Raw genomic sequence first — 15000 nt, forward strand, 5'->3', positions numbered from 1 at the left:
CAAAATAACGTTGATTTTTTTTCTCGTTTTCAAGCTGAATTTTGAAAGTATTGAATTATCGAGTAAATTATAAGGAAAACCGATATTATAACCTTTGGATATCATAGCAATAATAGATCAGCTTATAAGAATGACATTAATAGTGATAATAATAATAGTAGTAGTAATGACGTTAATAATAATAATAATAACAACAATAATAATGATAATTATAGTAATAATAGCAATGATAATAATCATAGTAATAATAACAATGACAAGAAATAATAACGGTAATAATAATAATAATGAAAATCACAATGAAAACAAATCATTACTTGAGTATGTGTGCTTGTATTGATACCTCTCTTTCTGTTGATATCATTGCCATTCGCATATTATTTAGCAATATCATTACTATTATCATTATCATTTCATTCAAGTTTTATTTAGGTTTTCACTATTTCATATTTATAAGCATTAGTATGACTCATCACCATAAACATTACCATAAATGTATGTTTTATTATTGTAATTACCATTATTATTACTATTATCATCATTATTAGTAGTATCAATGTTATCGGAATAGCTGCCACATTTAATATTACTATCTTCGTTGTCGATATCATTATCATCATTCATAACATTATATAACTTTTCAATAAAGCTATCATTCCTTATCAGTCCTTTTGCTATCTGTCATTAATGTTACTCTTATTATTTCATTATCAATATCAGGAATATCTTTAATGATTTTATCATTATTAGTATTCTACTCCTGTTTTCTTTTTCTTTATCATCATTGCTGCTGCTGTTGCATTACTATTATGAACTATTATCATGTGAAAGTTGTCGTTGTTAATGTCACACACACACACAAACACAAACACAAACACAAACACACACACACACACACACACAAACACACACACACACACACACACACACACACACAACACACACACACACACACACATCGTCATGATCATTACATTTTCACCGTTTTATCACACACTATTTTTGTTATCTTATTAAGCACTTCCCTCTTTAAACTCCATGCAGGATTGTAGAACACATGGGTTTATTATTTTTATTGTTCTCCAAACAATCAAAGCACAACCACAATCAACATATTTAACAATACATTACTATATGTACAATACACCTAAATGATTAACATTGCCTATATGGGTGTATTCCCATTTTTCTTGTTAGATGAAGTCAGCAGTCAAAATTGTGAAGATTTTGCAATAATAAGAAACAGATGTTAGCATTATATACAATAAAGATGTTGTGATTCCTGTATTATTTTGAGACTCTTGCAACATGCCTTGGCATAGTCAGTGACTTTCTCATTGAGTAAAAAAGTGAGAGTTGGATTGTATGGCTGAGAGAATAGGTACACTTGGGTCCGTAGTCATGTACTGTATAAAAAAATATATAAATGGAAATGAAAATCTCCACAGCGCCAGAGATGTATTTGACGTGTTTCGACTAAATCCGTCATCTGAAGAAAAAAAAATATATATATATATAATATACATAATATATACAAACCCCACACCCACACACACCACACACCACCACACACATCACGCACACAACAACACACACACAATATATATATATATATATATATATATATATATATATATATATATATATATATATATATATATATATATCTGAGGACTATATGGTCGAAACGCGTCAGATACATCTCCTGTGTTATGAAGATATTCTTACTTATTCCTACCTATTTCTACATATCTCGCAATATTGCATGTAGAAAATGTATGAAAAGTGGAATAGGAATTATTTTTTTATTCATGACGAAGGTATTGCAATGAAGTTAATGACATTTTTGCCTTTAATTTGTTCATACATTGGGTTTTATTGCTAACATGGCGAATTACGTATCTTCTGGCATAACGAATAAATTAACGGCAATTATAATTCATATTCGCTGCTATGATTGTCGTTGCATTCCTTTGATGCCCCAATAACTTTTCAAGCTTTCTTAGTATAGATGACTCCATACCATTGAATTGACAACTTACTGATAGAATTAGTAAGCATATTGATAATATACAAGATTAATGACAACATATATGGTGAAAATTAATGATCTTCATGAAAACATTAGCTATCGTTTTAATTATGCAACATATATCCTTCACAATATAGTAATTAGATATTCTCTGTAGCAACAAATTCCCTTCAGGAAGTTATTATTAGGGGCCACTTAACATAACTAGCCGCGAGCTTCAACAGGGGAAATGAATATTAGTTATATAACAGCAGCTGTATGCAATAGCTAATAGGGGTCTTTTTTGCAGCATCCCGAAACCCCTGACACTTTGATACACTGATAATGTATCATGGCCGCTACAAAATACGATATCAGCAAAGTATATACTGACAAAGTTTTGAAAAAAAAAGTTATTTCCAAATTTCACTAAAAAGTCAACAGAAAACCATTAGAGTACCTAATATACTAGTATGTTTTTTTAATAACAAACAAAACATTGTGGAAGCTTCATATAAAATGGTACACCCGACTACTCTGCATTTTATATTGTTTATACACACCACTCTTCGCTTCGTAAGGCTGTGGAGAATGTATATCTGAGATTCAGTCTTTTTTTTATTACATACCACTGTTCTTCATACGAAGAGTGGAAGTTGTAAAAGGTTTTGCATCTTATTGTATCCACTGCCAGTGAGCTCAGTGTTCAAATAGTCTGAATCTGAGACAACTGGATAATTCCAGTGATCACGGGCATTTGCTTGTCGTTTACCTGAATTCTATCAACAAATCAAGATATATTATTTTCGTTTATATATTTTTTAGCCTATAAGGTTATACCATGAGGTACAGAATGGTTTTGAAGACCCTTCATCTCACCGAAGTTAATGCAAAGTGTCAACAAGTACAAGAAGATAATTGTTCTAAATCTATGTAAGCATTCTATGAGCGGACAGAAAACCTCTTTGTCTGTCGGAAGGTTAAGAAATACTGAAATTACATATTATTTACTTAACATAACAAATTTACCCAAACACACACCTGGTGCATTAATGTCAGGTACCCAAAATTTATATATAAATACCAGCATGAACATGATTATTAGGGTCCAGTTTTAGGAAAGGCAATCTGGCAACTCACCCCGGACTCTGGAGTACTCCAAACCACCAAGTGTGTTTTTAGTCCAAGCGGCGAACATTGATAATTACAGGTCTCTTTTGTAGCATCCTGAAACCCTTAACACTTTCATAGATTGTTTGAAATTGTATCATGATCGCTACAAAACACGAAGTCATTGATGTTGATATTAACATACAAAGTAGAGTATTTAATATCAACATCATCATCAAGGAGCTAACACCGACGGGGGCGCAAAGCCGCATTCACCCTTCTCTTCCAGCCACGAGGGTCCCTCACAGGTCTCCAGGCTGGCTCTTGGCCCATCTCTAATTCCTCGCGACAGTTCTCGTCGAGCTGCTCCAAGCCATGACCTCCTGGTTGTCTCACAGGCCTCCTCCACCCAGGATTGTCTCGCAAAGAGACAACCAGATGGGCAGGGTCATCCACAGGGAAACGAGCTAGGTGCCCATATAGCATGAGTTGGCGATCCCAGATTATGCAAGTAACAGGTCCCATACCAGTGTCTCGATGTAGCTGTCAGTTGGACACGTGGTCCTGCCAACTGTACCCCATGATCCGGCGAAGGGACTTATTACAAAAGGCAGCAAGACAAGACTCCAAGGCCCTAGATAGCGTCCAGATGTCGCTTCCATAGAGCAAAACTGGCAGTATCAAAGCCTTGAAGACATGTAGCTTGGTCCTTCTGCATAGGTACTGACGTCTCCAAATGTTCTTGCTGATTGAAATCAAGGCTCCTTTTGCCAGACCAATTCATGTACTGACTTCTTGGTCTGACAGCCCAGAAATATGGACTATGCTACCAAGGAATGCAAAGCTCTCTGTGACTTCAACGTCTTCACTGCAAGCATGGATCGACTGAACGGGTATCCCCTAACAGGCCTTCATAGTCCTGAGTCTTGGTCTTGGTTCAGGAGACCTCTAGGCCTAAGGGCTTCGCCTCATTGCTAAATGCATCAAGAGCCACCAGGGACTCCAGGGACTCAGATAGGATAGCAACATCATCGACAAAGTCAAGGTCTGAGACCATGATATTGCCCAGTGTTGCTCCACTCTGACTTTGGGTAGTAGCTCTGCCCATTATCCAGTCCATCCAGCCGTTGAAAAGTTTTGGTGCCTTGCCTCGCCCCTGAATTAACAGGGAAGTTTGACAGCCCCCACCGCACTTTACAGCACATTCAGTACCGGTATATAGGCTTGCTATTATGCCAATAATCTGCATCGGAATTCCCCTGAGTCTCAGGATCTCCCATAGCGATTCTCGATGCACCTAGTCAAACTCCTTCTTGAGGTCGATGTAGGCTGTAAGCAACCCACGACCAAACAGGAGTAAATCCAGACTGTTCTGGTCTCTGGTGCCTTAGTAGGTGGTCGCGGATCCGTTTTAGAAGAATGTGGGCGAAAACTTTGCCTGGTATGCTGAGCAGTGTAATGTCACGGTAGTTGCTACAGTCCCAATGATCCTCTTTCCCCTTCCAGAAAACACATTTTGCAAGACTGTGAAAACTATTGAATGTATTACTCAGGTGAAGTAAAATTTTTTTTGCATGAGGTTTTGCATATTATCATATATACCGCGAATGAGCCACCGTGCCCAAATCAGGCAATTGGATAGTTCCAATGATCACTTAATTATCATTTAATTGAATGAATTATGTCAACAAATCAAGATAAATGGCCTTTTTTAGAAAAACAGAACGATTTTGAAATTCTTACCATGTTCTTCCAATGACTGTCGTGATTGACTTAAATTTTACCATATCGAGTAACATATAGATACGGAAATTTTATGCACCTCTATAAAAGAAAACTTGTATCAAGAACCTTACGATATGATTTGTAATTAATGAAAATATAAATCCCTACGTGAGACTATGTGAAATATATATGAAAAAAAAATAAAAATCACGCTCTGATTAGTTGGCCGGAGAGTATCAAATTGTTTGAAGATAGAAGCATATAATATGATACAAACCAAAAAGATGTTTCGGCAGGTTCCAGTAATGTGCACATAAAGGGCAAACATGTATTAAAGTGTATCAACGTATTAGGGGTTTCGTAGATGCTACAAAAAAGGCCTTAGGTTTATAAATTTTTGTGCTATTATTATCTCAATATTTATATTACTTAACACCTCTTCTCAGAGACTTTGTGAATTGGAATGATCCAGAATCTGAGGTGAGTTGCCTTTTTTTCTTTTCCTGGGATAAGATGGAGTGCATTGCAAAATGCCAAGGAAATATCACCTCAAGATGTGGTTTGTAAAAATACTAAAATGAAAATAGAGAGAATACGTATACATAATGTCAAGTTTTATATATATATATATATATATATATATATATATATATATATATATAATATATATATATATATGGTTAATTTACATTATTATAATGTAGCCTGTTTCACGTTATGTATAAGACCACTGAAGTACAAGAAGGTATCTAATAACTGTCTTATCTCGCACAGACAGGCTAATTTGAATTAAATAACGTTTATTTACACTATTTACATACATAGAGTTACACAGTGTAAATCCATTAATGGTATAGGGTTTCTGGTAAACACAATAATAGTGTGTATATATAATCTACTATAGTTATAGTATGTTATACCTTTTCAAAAATTTACAGATGTTATTAGATTTTTTTTTTATGTTGTTAGATATGTTACTTTTGAAATGTCAGTGTAATTAATGTTTCTAGATTGATATTGCAACGAACAAAGTTATTGTCTGTCAAGAGAATGTCTGAAAAACAATTCTTGTTAGAATCCTATTTTTGGAATTATTATTTTTTCTCATGTTCTAGGTTAGAAATAAACGCGACTTTCATTCGTTAGATTGTTTGGGAAACGAGTTACTTTCTATTACCAGAACATTACTGCTTATGTTTAATTCAGTTTAATTCATTTTTCCTGACTCCTAACTTATACATGTGTGAATCAGCTTTGATAAATATGAAGTCCACTTATGCTTGTTATAATGGTATATAAAAATGAAATATATAATCTGGCGTCCTGAAGAGGTGACTGGCAGTATTTCTTTAAGAATTATGAAATATTTCTTTCACTGCTACTCGTGTGTTGATGGGGCATGAAATTATCAAGGAGGTTCAATCAGAAAATTTCGGGGCTTCATTCCATTTTTAATTTTGTTATATGATAATTAATTACTTATTGTAGACACAGATTGTTTAAAAATTTAGAATTCAGAATGAAGTCGATGTGAGAAACTTTCGGTGTTTTTTTTTCTCTATTGGTTATTGATTACTTGTTGAAAGGAAGAGTTATTTATGATTGTCAAAGTTAACAGCCATGATAAGAATGACCTTGATAATGAAGTAAATATATTTTCTTCAGCTTCTTTCTTGGCTTCAGAAAGGTAATTGAATCTTCGAAAATAAGGCAAGAATATTAATTCTCATAATTATATATATATATATATATATATATATATATATATATATATATATATATATATATATATTCTTTCTTTTTAATAGCGTGATGATTAATTTTGAAAGAATCGCAAAGGAATTCGTCTCCTAAGTTGTCGTCTTTTCAATACTAATATATTAACATTTATGAGAACCACGAGAAATATATAATAATAATGAATAATAACGATTTCAATACTATGCATATTTCTATGCATTATATAAAAGTTTAGTTAGCCGCACTACATTCCTACGCGGAAGCCTGCAAGGGTGATGCGCACTGTGTCATTCGATAAATTAGATGCAATTAGTTATGTCCATTTCCAGGGGTGGTTTGGGTGAACCAGTTAAGTAGAAAATCTTATACCGATTTGCAATGGTTGTTGCATAAGTATTAATAAGTTTGCGCTAAAATTTAAAGATTTTATCCCTTTCCTGGGGTTGTTTGCATGAATAAGTTATTACAAACTCATGCATCGCCTTTTTTTTATTACGTAAGTAGAGATAATTTAGCATTCAAATCAATGAATGAAAATATAAAGCAAAATCAAGCATGGCTACGAAAACTACAGGCGTGAACTGATGTTTCAGTATTATCTGTATCAATCATATCTATGAAACGTATGGTTGTTCAAACCCTGAATCAAGAACAAAAGATATAAAAGTCATGGTAAAATATATATTATATTCGGAAATTGTAACGAGGAGACGGATCTTTTTCTCTTCAGGTTTAGTAAAGAAAATCGGAGTATATGTTTATGTGATATGTATAATGGGGATTGGGAACTTTTGTGCCATATTTTAAAATTTTTTTTATTGTTTGTTTTTTTTTAAATTCTTGGACAAACTGGGGCAGTCACTTTAGTTAACAGTCTTTTTATTTTTTATTATTACAATATTAATTGCTGTTTTTATTACCTTTATTATTATTATCTTTATTTCCAATAAAATATCTTTTTTTGTGGACTAAAGGGTTTTGTTATATATATAAAAGGGAACCCGGTGGGCGATCCCCCAGCAATATTAAAAAATTGTTATTTTTTGATTTGCGATACTGACGCAACCCATAAAAAAAAAATTTTTAAAGATTGAAAACAAAACCCTTTTCTATCCATCCATATATGAAAAAAGTATAAAGAGATGAATTTTCACAATGCAAAAATGCATTTTAACTTATTCTCGATATCTCGTCAGAAAAACCTTCTCTTTTTCTACCTTTTTACAAAAATCGTAACTGGATACGGTTCAACCTCCATAATGCGTGTGTGCCGCAAAGAAATGTTGGCGGCTGGGGACAGCAGCATAACAGGAGGCAATTTGGTGCAAGAATCAACCTGTGGCGGCGGTTTTGGGCGAAGCGGGAGGATCTCGCTGAGAACCAGTGGGGTGCTGTTGGCGTTTATTTTTTCTAAGTCCTAGGTTTTCTTTCGTTGGTGCTGTGGAAGATCGGTCTTAAAAGGGGGGGGTTGATTTGTGAAAAAAATTAAAATATATATATATATATATATTTTTAATATATATAATTTTTTTTGTGTGTGTGTGTGGTGGTGGGTGTTGGGGTGTGTGTGTGTTTTTGTGTTTTTGATTTTTTTGGTTTTTTTTTGTTTTTGTGTGTTGGGGGGTGGTGGGTGGTGGGTGGTTTGTGTGGTGGTGTGTGTGTGTGGTGCATACATACACATTACATAACAAATATTAAAAATATGAAAAGAAATATAATTATATATATATATATTATATATATAATATAAAATTATTAATATTATAATATATATTGGGGAAAAAAAAATGATACCCAGATTTTTCACAAAACCCAAAAAAAAAAAGATAAAAAGTAAAAATACCGAATAATTTAGCAAACTCTTCGTATATTTCGGGCTTTCTTTTGAAAAACCTTGAAAGCGATGCACAAAGGGAAGCAAACCAAACCAACTCCAAAAAGAAAAAAAGAAAAATATTGTTTTACACCACAAAAAAAAAAAAAAAAAAAAAAAAAAAAAAAAAAAACAAAAAAAACAAGATTAACAGAAATATATTTTTAAATATATAAAATATTTTTAAAATTTTTTAATTAATAATATATAAAAAATAATAAATTGTTTTCCCCCAAAAAACAAAACAAGGGAAAAAATTATATTGTTTTACCCAAAACCGGGCCCTGAGGGGGGACGTGGGGCCACAGCCTGGTGCGGATTCGGGGAATAATTCTTCGAAAGCGGGGGAAGGTACGGATCGTGCCAATCAGCGCCCAGTGGGGGAAATTCCCGAGACCGATTCGTATCTGAGAACCCTTTGTTTTTAGGGGCATTTTTTTGTGCCGGAATGGGGGAAAAACTCAGCTGGTTTGGCAGTAAGGGCGAAAAAAAGTTTGAAATTTGTTTTGCCCAAACAAAAAATTCTGTCTTGATAAAAAATTCTGTTTTTATTACTTTCCCAATGCATTAAAGGATGAGAGGGGAAAGGATTTAAAGGATATACACATAAATTACAGAAAATTACTGTTATCATATTGCAAACTGCAAAATTAGACAGAGAATCCATATCTCGGGAAATCTTAAAATATCCTTTTGAAAAAAACTAAAACCCAAAAAATAGCTGCACAGGTAAAAACGCTTTTAAAAAATCCAAATGGGGAAAGGTAACCCCAAAATGGAATATGGTACCCCGAATAGGAAAAAGTAATCCAAAGTAGGAACGGGTTAAAAAAAAAAAATGAAAAAAAATATCGAAAAACACAGGAAGAATCATATACACATTCATCAATAAAACAACGGAATTTGAAAAAAATCTCCGAGGCACGGAAGAAAATTTAATTTTTTTAACTTCGTTTAAGTGGAAATGGAAACCGAACGACACATTAAATTTCCGGCAACGCGAGGAAACGCAGCCATGCGGTCATTTATTTTTTTTTTTTTTTTTTTAAAAAAAATGTCATCGATGATTCATACACACGATTGGGGCTTGTGTCTGATCGTCTGTCTTTTTCTCTCTCCCCCCCCCCCCCCCCCCCCCCCCTCTTTTTTTGTCCGTCTGTTTTTGTCTTTTCCTTTTTCTCCCTCCCCCCCCCCCCCCCTCTCTCTCTCTTTTCTCTAACCCCACCCCAAAACACACAAAGCAGGCACCTAAAACCACACACACACAAGGCAATACCTTTGTAATCACATAATACGGGAAAATATTTAGCATACATTTTGCTTAGTTTTTCTCTCCTATTTTAATCAATTTATATTTTCTACAAAAAAAAAATAAAAAATAAGCAGCTTTTTAACATTTCACACCATTTTTTTTTTTTCTTCATAAAGCGATTATAAATTGGACATAATAGTTTTTCTTTATGGTAGGAGCACGAGCATTAGTTTCACTGTTTTTTGGGGGGGTGGTCCTGTGCAAATGTGAAAAAAAGGCGTATTACATAAAAAACCATGGAAAAACAGTGAGAATATTTCACATACATTTATATGGTTAAAAAATATTAATGATATATAATTTTTATATTAATGTAATTATATATATATATATATATATATATATATTAATAATATATTATAATATAAATTTAAAAAATATAAAATTATTTTATATATGTATACAAATTTAAATATTATTATTATATTATATATATATATATATTTAAAAATATTACACCATATTATAATTTGTTAACACACCCCATTTATGTTATTATTTATAATATATAAAAAATTATATTTATATTATAATATATATATATATATAAAATCAAAAAAAAAAACATAATTGTTTTGTTTGTTTATTTCAACATAATATACAAAAATTATAATATATTTATATTATAATTTTATATATAAATATATATTTAAAATTTTGTTTAAAATAATAAAAAAAAACAAAAAAGTAATGTATATATTCTAATATATAATTATTATTTACACAACCAAAACACACAACATTATAAAATATTATTATAGTATATTAATGTATATAAATTATATATTTTTTACATATTATTTTTACACAAAAATACAACCCCCACACACACACACAAAACCCCCAAAACCCCCACCACCAAACACACACATATATATATATATATATATTTTTATATATATATATATAATATTAAAAAACCCCCAAAAAAAAAAATATATAAATATATATATAATATTATTATATATAATAATATAACATAATATATATATGTAATAATATATATGTATATAAATATAAAAATATATAATTTTATACAAATAAATATATATATATATATATAATATTATTACTATATATATATATATATATATATATATATATATATATATATATATATATATATATATATATATATATATATATATAATCATTAAGGGGCTAACGCCGACGGGATCGCATGGCCGCATCCACCCTTCCAGCCACGAGCAAAACTAATAGTATCAAAGCCTTGAAGACACGTAGCTTGGTCCTTCTGCATAGGTGCTGACATCTCCAAATGCTCTTGTTGATTAAGTTCAAGGCTCCTGCTGCCAGGCCAATCCATCTACTGACTTCTTGATCTGACAGCCCAGAAACATGGACTATGCTATCAAGGTATGCAAAGCTCTCTGTGACTTCAATGTTCTCACTCCAAGCATGGATCGACTGAAAGGGTTCCCCTAACAGGCCTCTCTAAAGTCCTCCAAAGCCCAAGGGCTTGGCCTGATTGCTAAATGCTTCGAGATTCACCTCCAGTGACTCCAGAGACTCAGATAGGATAAGATCATCGTCGGCAAAGTGAAAGTCTGAGACCCTGATATTGCCCAGTGTTGCTCCACACTGACTTTGTGTAGCTCTGCTCATCATCCAGTCCATGCAGGTGTTGAAAAGTGTTGGTGCAAGGACACCGCCTTGCCTCACCCCTGAATTAACAGGGAAGAAGATCGACAGGCCCTCACCACACTTTACAGCATTTTAAGTACCAGTATATAGGCTTGATATTAGGCCGATAATCCATGTTGGAATTCCCCTAAGAATCTCGTGATGCACCGAGTCAAATGCCTTCTTCAGGTCAATGTAGGTTGGAAGCTACCCATGACCAAACTCAAGACGCCGTTACACAATTACTCGAAGCGCTAGGATACTGTTGTGGACTTGCCAGGAGGGAATTCAGACTGCTCCGGTCTCTGGTGCCTTAGTAGGTGGTTGCGGATCCATTTCAGAAGAATGTGTTTGAAAACCTTGCCTGGTATACTGAGCAGTGTGATGCCACAGTAGTTGCTACAGTCCTAATGATCCCCTTTCCCTTTCCAGAGAGGATGACCATGCCCCTCAACAGGTTAGAGGGAATGGAACTAGACTGCCAGATGGCAGTCAAGACTGCATACTAGTCCCGTGCATAGGCTCACCACCAGCCTTTAGCAGTACAGCAGGGGTATCACATATGCCTGTGGCTTTCCCACTCTTCAGCTTAGAAATCGCCATCCTAACCTCAGTTACGATAGGAAGTTTCTCTATGATGGGTGGGTTCAGCACAGGTATTGTGATACCATTTACATCCGAGCAATTGTTGGAGGGTCTACTTGGCACAGATGCTCAAAATACTCCGCCCAACGTTCACGAACCCCAACATGATCTGAGATCATCTGTCCATCCACTGAGCAGATTGCAGTCATCTGCAAGGAGGGCTTAGAGTTCAGCTTACTCAGGGTTTGGTAGGTAGGGCGAAGGTCTTGGTTTACCAAGAAATGGCCCTCAACCTCCTCAGCAAGATTCATGATGTACTGTTCCTTGTCCCTTCTCAGCAATGTCTGAGCCCTACGCATGAAGGAACAGCACAAGTCCTGAGCCATGCTACATGCTTCAGTGGCCTCTAATGTCTCCAGGGAGATGAAATTCTGTCTTGTCCTCGGGTATATGCCAATACGCCTCCCACAGTCTGTGAAACTGCGAAACACCCTGGAGTGGCCACTGGAAGGACGACGAGTTTGAAATGCACCCGTAGGATGGTCAGTGCCACAGAACTCGGCACTCTGCCAAAGCCTGCAATACTAAAGGATCCTCCAGAAAGTGCTGACAAGAATGTGGTCAATCTCCTTGGCCACAGTACCTGTATCGTAAAACCATGTCCAGCGATGCGGGTTGGAGTGCTGATACCAAGAGCCAGAAATCCTCAATCTCTGGGATCTAGCAAAGTCCTGGAGAAGGAGGCTGTTCTCACTGCTGGGATCAGCTCCTGAGCCATGGGGGCCAACAATCATCTCATAGCCAGCTTGATCAAAGTCGGATACTGCACTGAAGTCGCCCAGGACAATGCAAATGTCTTGCTGGGGACAACTGTCTGCCACGGATGTGAGTTTGGCAAAGAATGCTTGTCTCACATTGCAAACATTGATAGGAGCGTACACAGCAATAAGAGACATGAAGCCAAAAGCAAGCTTCAGTCTCAATGCCATAATACGCTCATCAACCGGTGTTACTTCAACTACCGAGGGTTGAAGTCGCCTGGAGATGGGTATGGCTACTCCCTGGAGGTGATAACCATCGCCATGGCCCGACCAGTAGTAAGCGTACCCACCCATACTGATCGTGCCGCCGCCAGGTCTTCTCACCTCCGAGAGGGAGGCCACTTCAACTCCCAGCCGCTTCAGTTCCCTTGATAGGAGCAGGTAACCGTCGTCCTGCAAAGTACCGGATGTTCCAAGCGCCTCCGGATAGCTCGCCTGAGGTTAAGCCACCTCTGCTCCCCCGCCGACGGCGACCCATATATATGTATATATATATATATATATATAATTTATATAAATAGTTACACACACACTACACACCTCATAATACACACACACCACTGCACACAACCATATATATCATAATCTCGTATATATAGTGTTAATATGCATTAACCCCCATATATTCATTTATATATACATATATATTCATATATGTCTGTATATATGTGTATATATACATCTATACATTTATATATACACACTATATTTGCATATATATATATATATACATATATATACATATATAATCATATATACATATATATATATACACATATATAAGTACACAGACACACACACTCGACCCACAGTGATAAACATTTAGAAAAAAAAATAAATAAAATAAAGAGAAAACAACCAAGCTAAAGAAAAACCTCTGCAACCCACTTGTCAATCATCTCCACAATCGTCCTGATCCAGAAGGAGACGATGAGGATCCCGATGACCACGCCGATGACGATGGGCCACCACGGCGTGTCTTGGGGCCCGCAGTCGCACACCAGCCTCTCCGGCACGTACTCGCACGGCCTGGTCGAGGAGGAGGTCGAGGAGGAGGTCGAGGAGGAGGCCGAGGAGGAGGTCGAGGAGGAGGTCGAGGAGGAGGTGGAGGGGGAGGTGGGAGAAGGTGGAAGAAAAAGAAGAAGAAAAAGAAGAAAAAGAAGAAGAAAAAAAAGAAGAAAAAGAAAAAAGAAGAAAAAGAAGAAAAGAAAAAAGAAAAAGAAAAAGAAAAAGAATAAGAAAAGAAGGAAAAGGAGAAAAAAATAAGATTAAAAGGAAAAATAAATAAAAAACAAAAAAAGAAGAGGAGAAAAAAGGGGTAGGAGGTAGGCGAAGGTGAGAAGGAGAGAAAGAAGAAAAAAAAGGAATAAAACATATTGATAATAACAGTTAAAACACCAGCAAATACACGCGGAATTAAAACAGAAAACCAATGAAACAGTAGCAAATATATTTCAAAATAAAAATGATGTTGCATGGGGTAATGGAAATTAAAACAATAAAATAATGATAACAAAATAGAAAAAAAACGATAATGATAATAAAGTTAATAGATGAAGAGGTGCAAATTACGAAGCAATAAAACAAACAACAACAAAAAAAAAGATAGAAAGGGGTATAAACAACATAAAGGAAGAAATGGGAGGATAATGGGAAAATTGGAGAGACCCCCCCCAAAAAAAAAGAAAGAAAGAGAAAGAAAGAAAAAAAAAACAAAAAAGTTGAAAATTCGATTTAAACCGAAAATAGGAAAAAGAAGAGCATAGAAACTATAAAAGGCAAAGAAAAAAAACGAAAATGAGCAAAATGAGAGAAAAAGTAAAAAAAAAAAAAGCAAACGAAACAAAAAACAATCTATAAAAAACAATAACAACAAAAACAATAATAGGCCAATTTTTACGGTTTGGACGCACTAATCCAGGGCAAACTGAAAACGATATTCTTGTAGAGTACAAAAATTTACAGTCGTCGGTCGGGCAAATCTGCAGACACGGACGGTAACGCCACAAAGGCAAAAGAAGATAAGTTGACGCACGGGTCGCTCGCCTTTTCTGCCGTAGTGCGCACCTACGTCATCGCGACGTCACGACCAATCGGGGCGGCAGTTTAGCAGTTTTTAATTGCTTATTAAAGATGGAGTATAATTTTCCATATACTTTATCATGCCAAATTACACGGT

General features: G+C 34.9%; 1 protein-coding gene across 1 annotated transcript in view; it reads right to left on the minus strand.

Annotated features, from left to right (window-relative positions):
• Positions 1 to 13648: 13648 nt before the first annotated feature.
• Positions 13649 to 15000, minus strand: part of LOC119595031 — a 12210-nt gene continuing 10858 nt past the window's right edge. Inside the window, exon 5 of the mRNA XM_037944158.1 lies at positions 13649 to 13850. Coding sequence (XP_037800086.1) covers positions 13685 to 13850 — 166 coding nt within the window. The 3' untranslated portion in view covers positions 13649 to 13684. The remainder of the gene's footprint in view (positions 13851 to 15000) is intronic.

Source organism: Penaeus monodon, chromosome 35, assembly GCF_015228065.2.
Source record: "Penaeus monodon isolate SGIC_2016 chromosome 35, NSTDA_Pmon_1, whole genome shotgun sequence".
Classification (NCBI taxonomy): Eukaryota; Metazoa; Arthropoda; class Malacostraca; order Decapoda; family Penaeidae; genus Penaeus; species Penaeus monodon.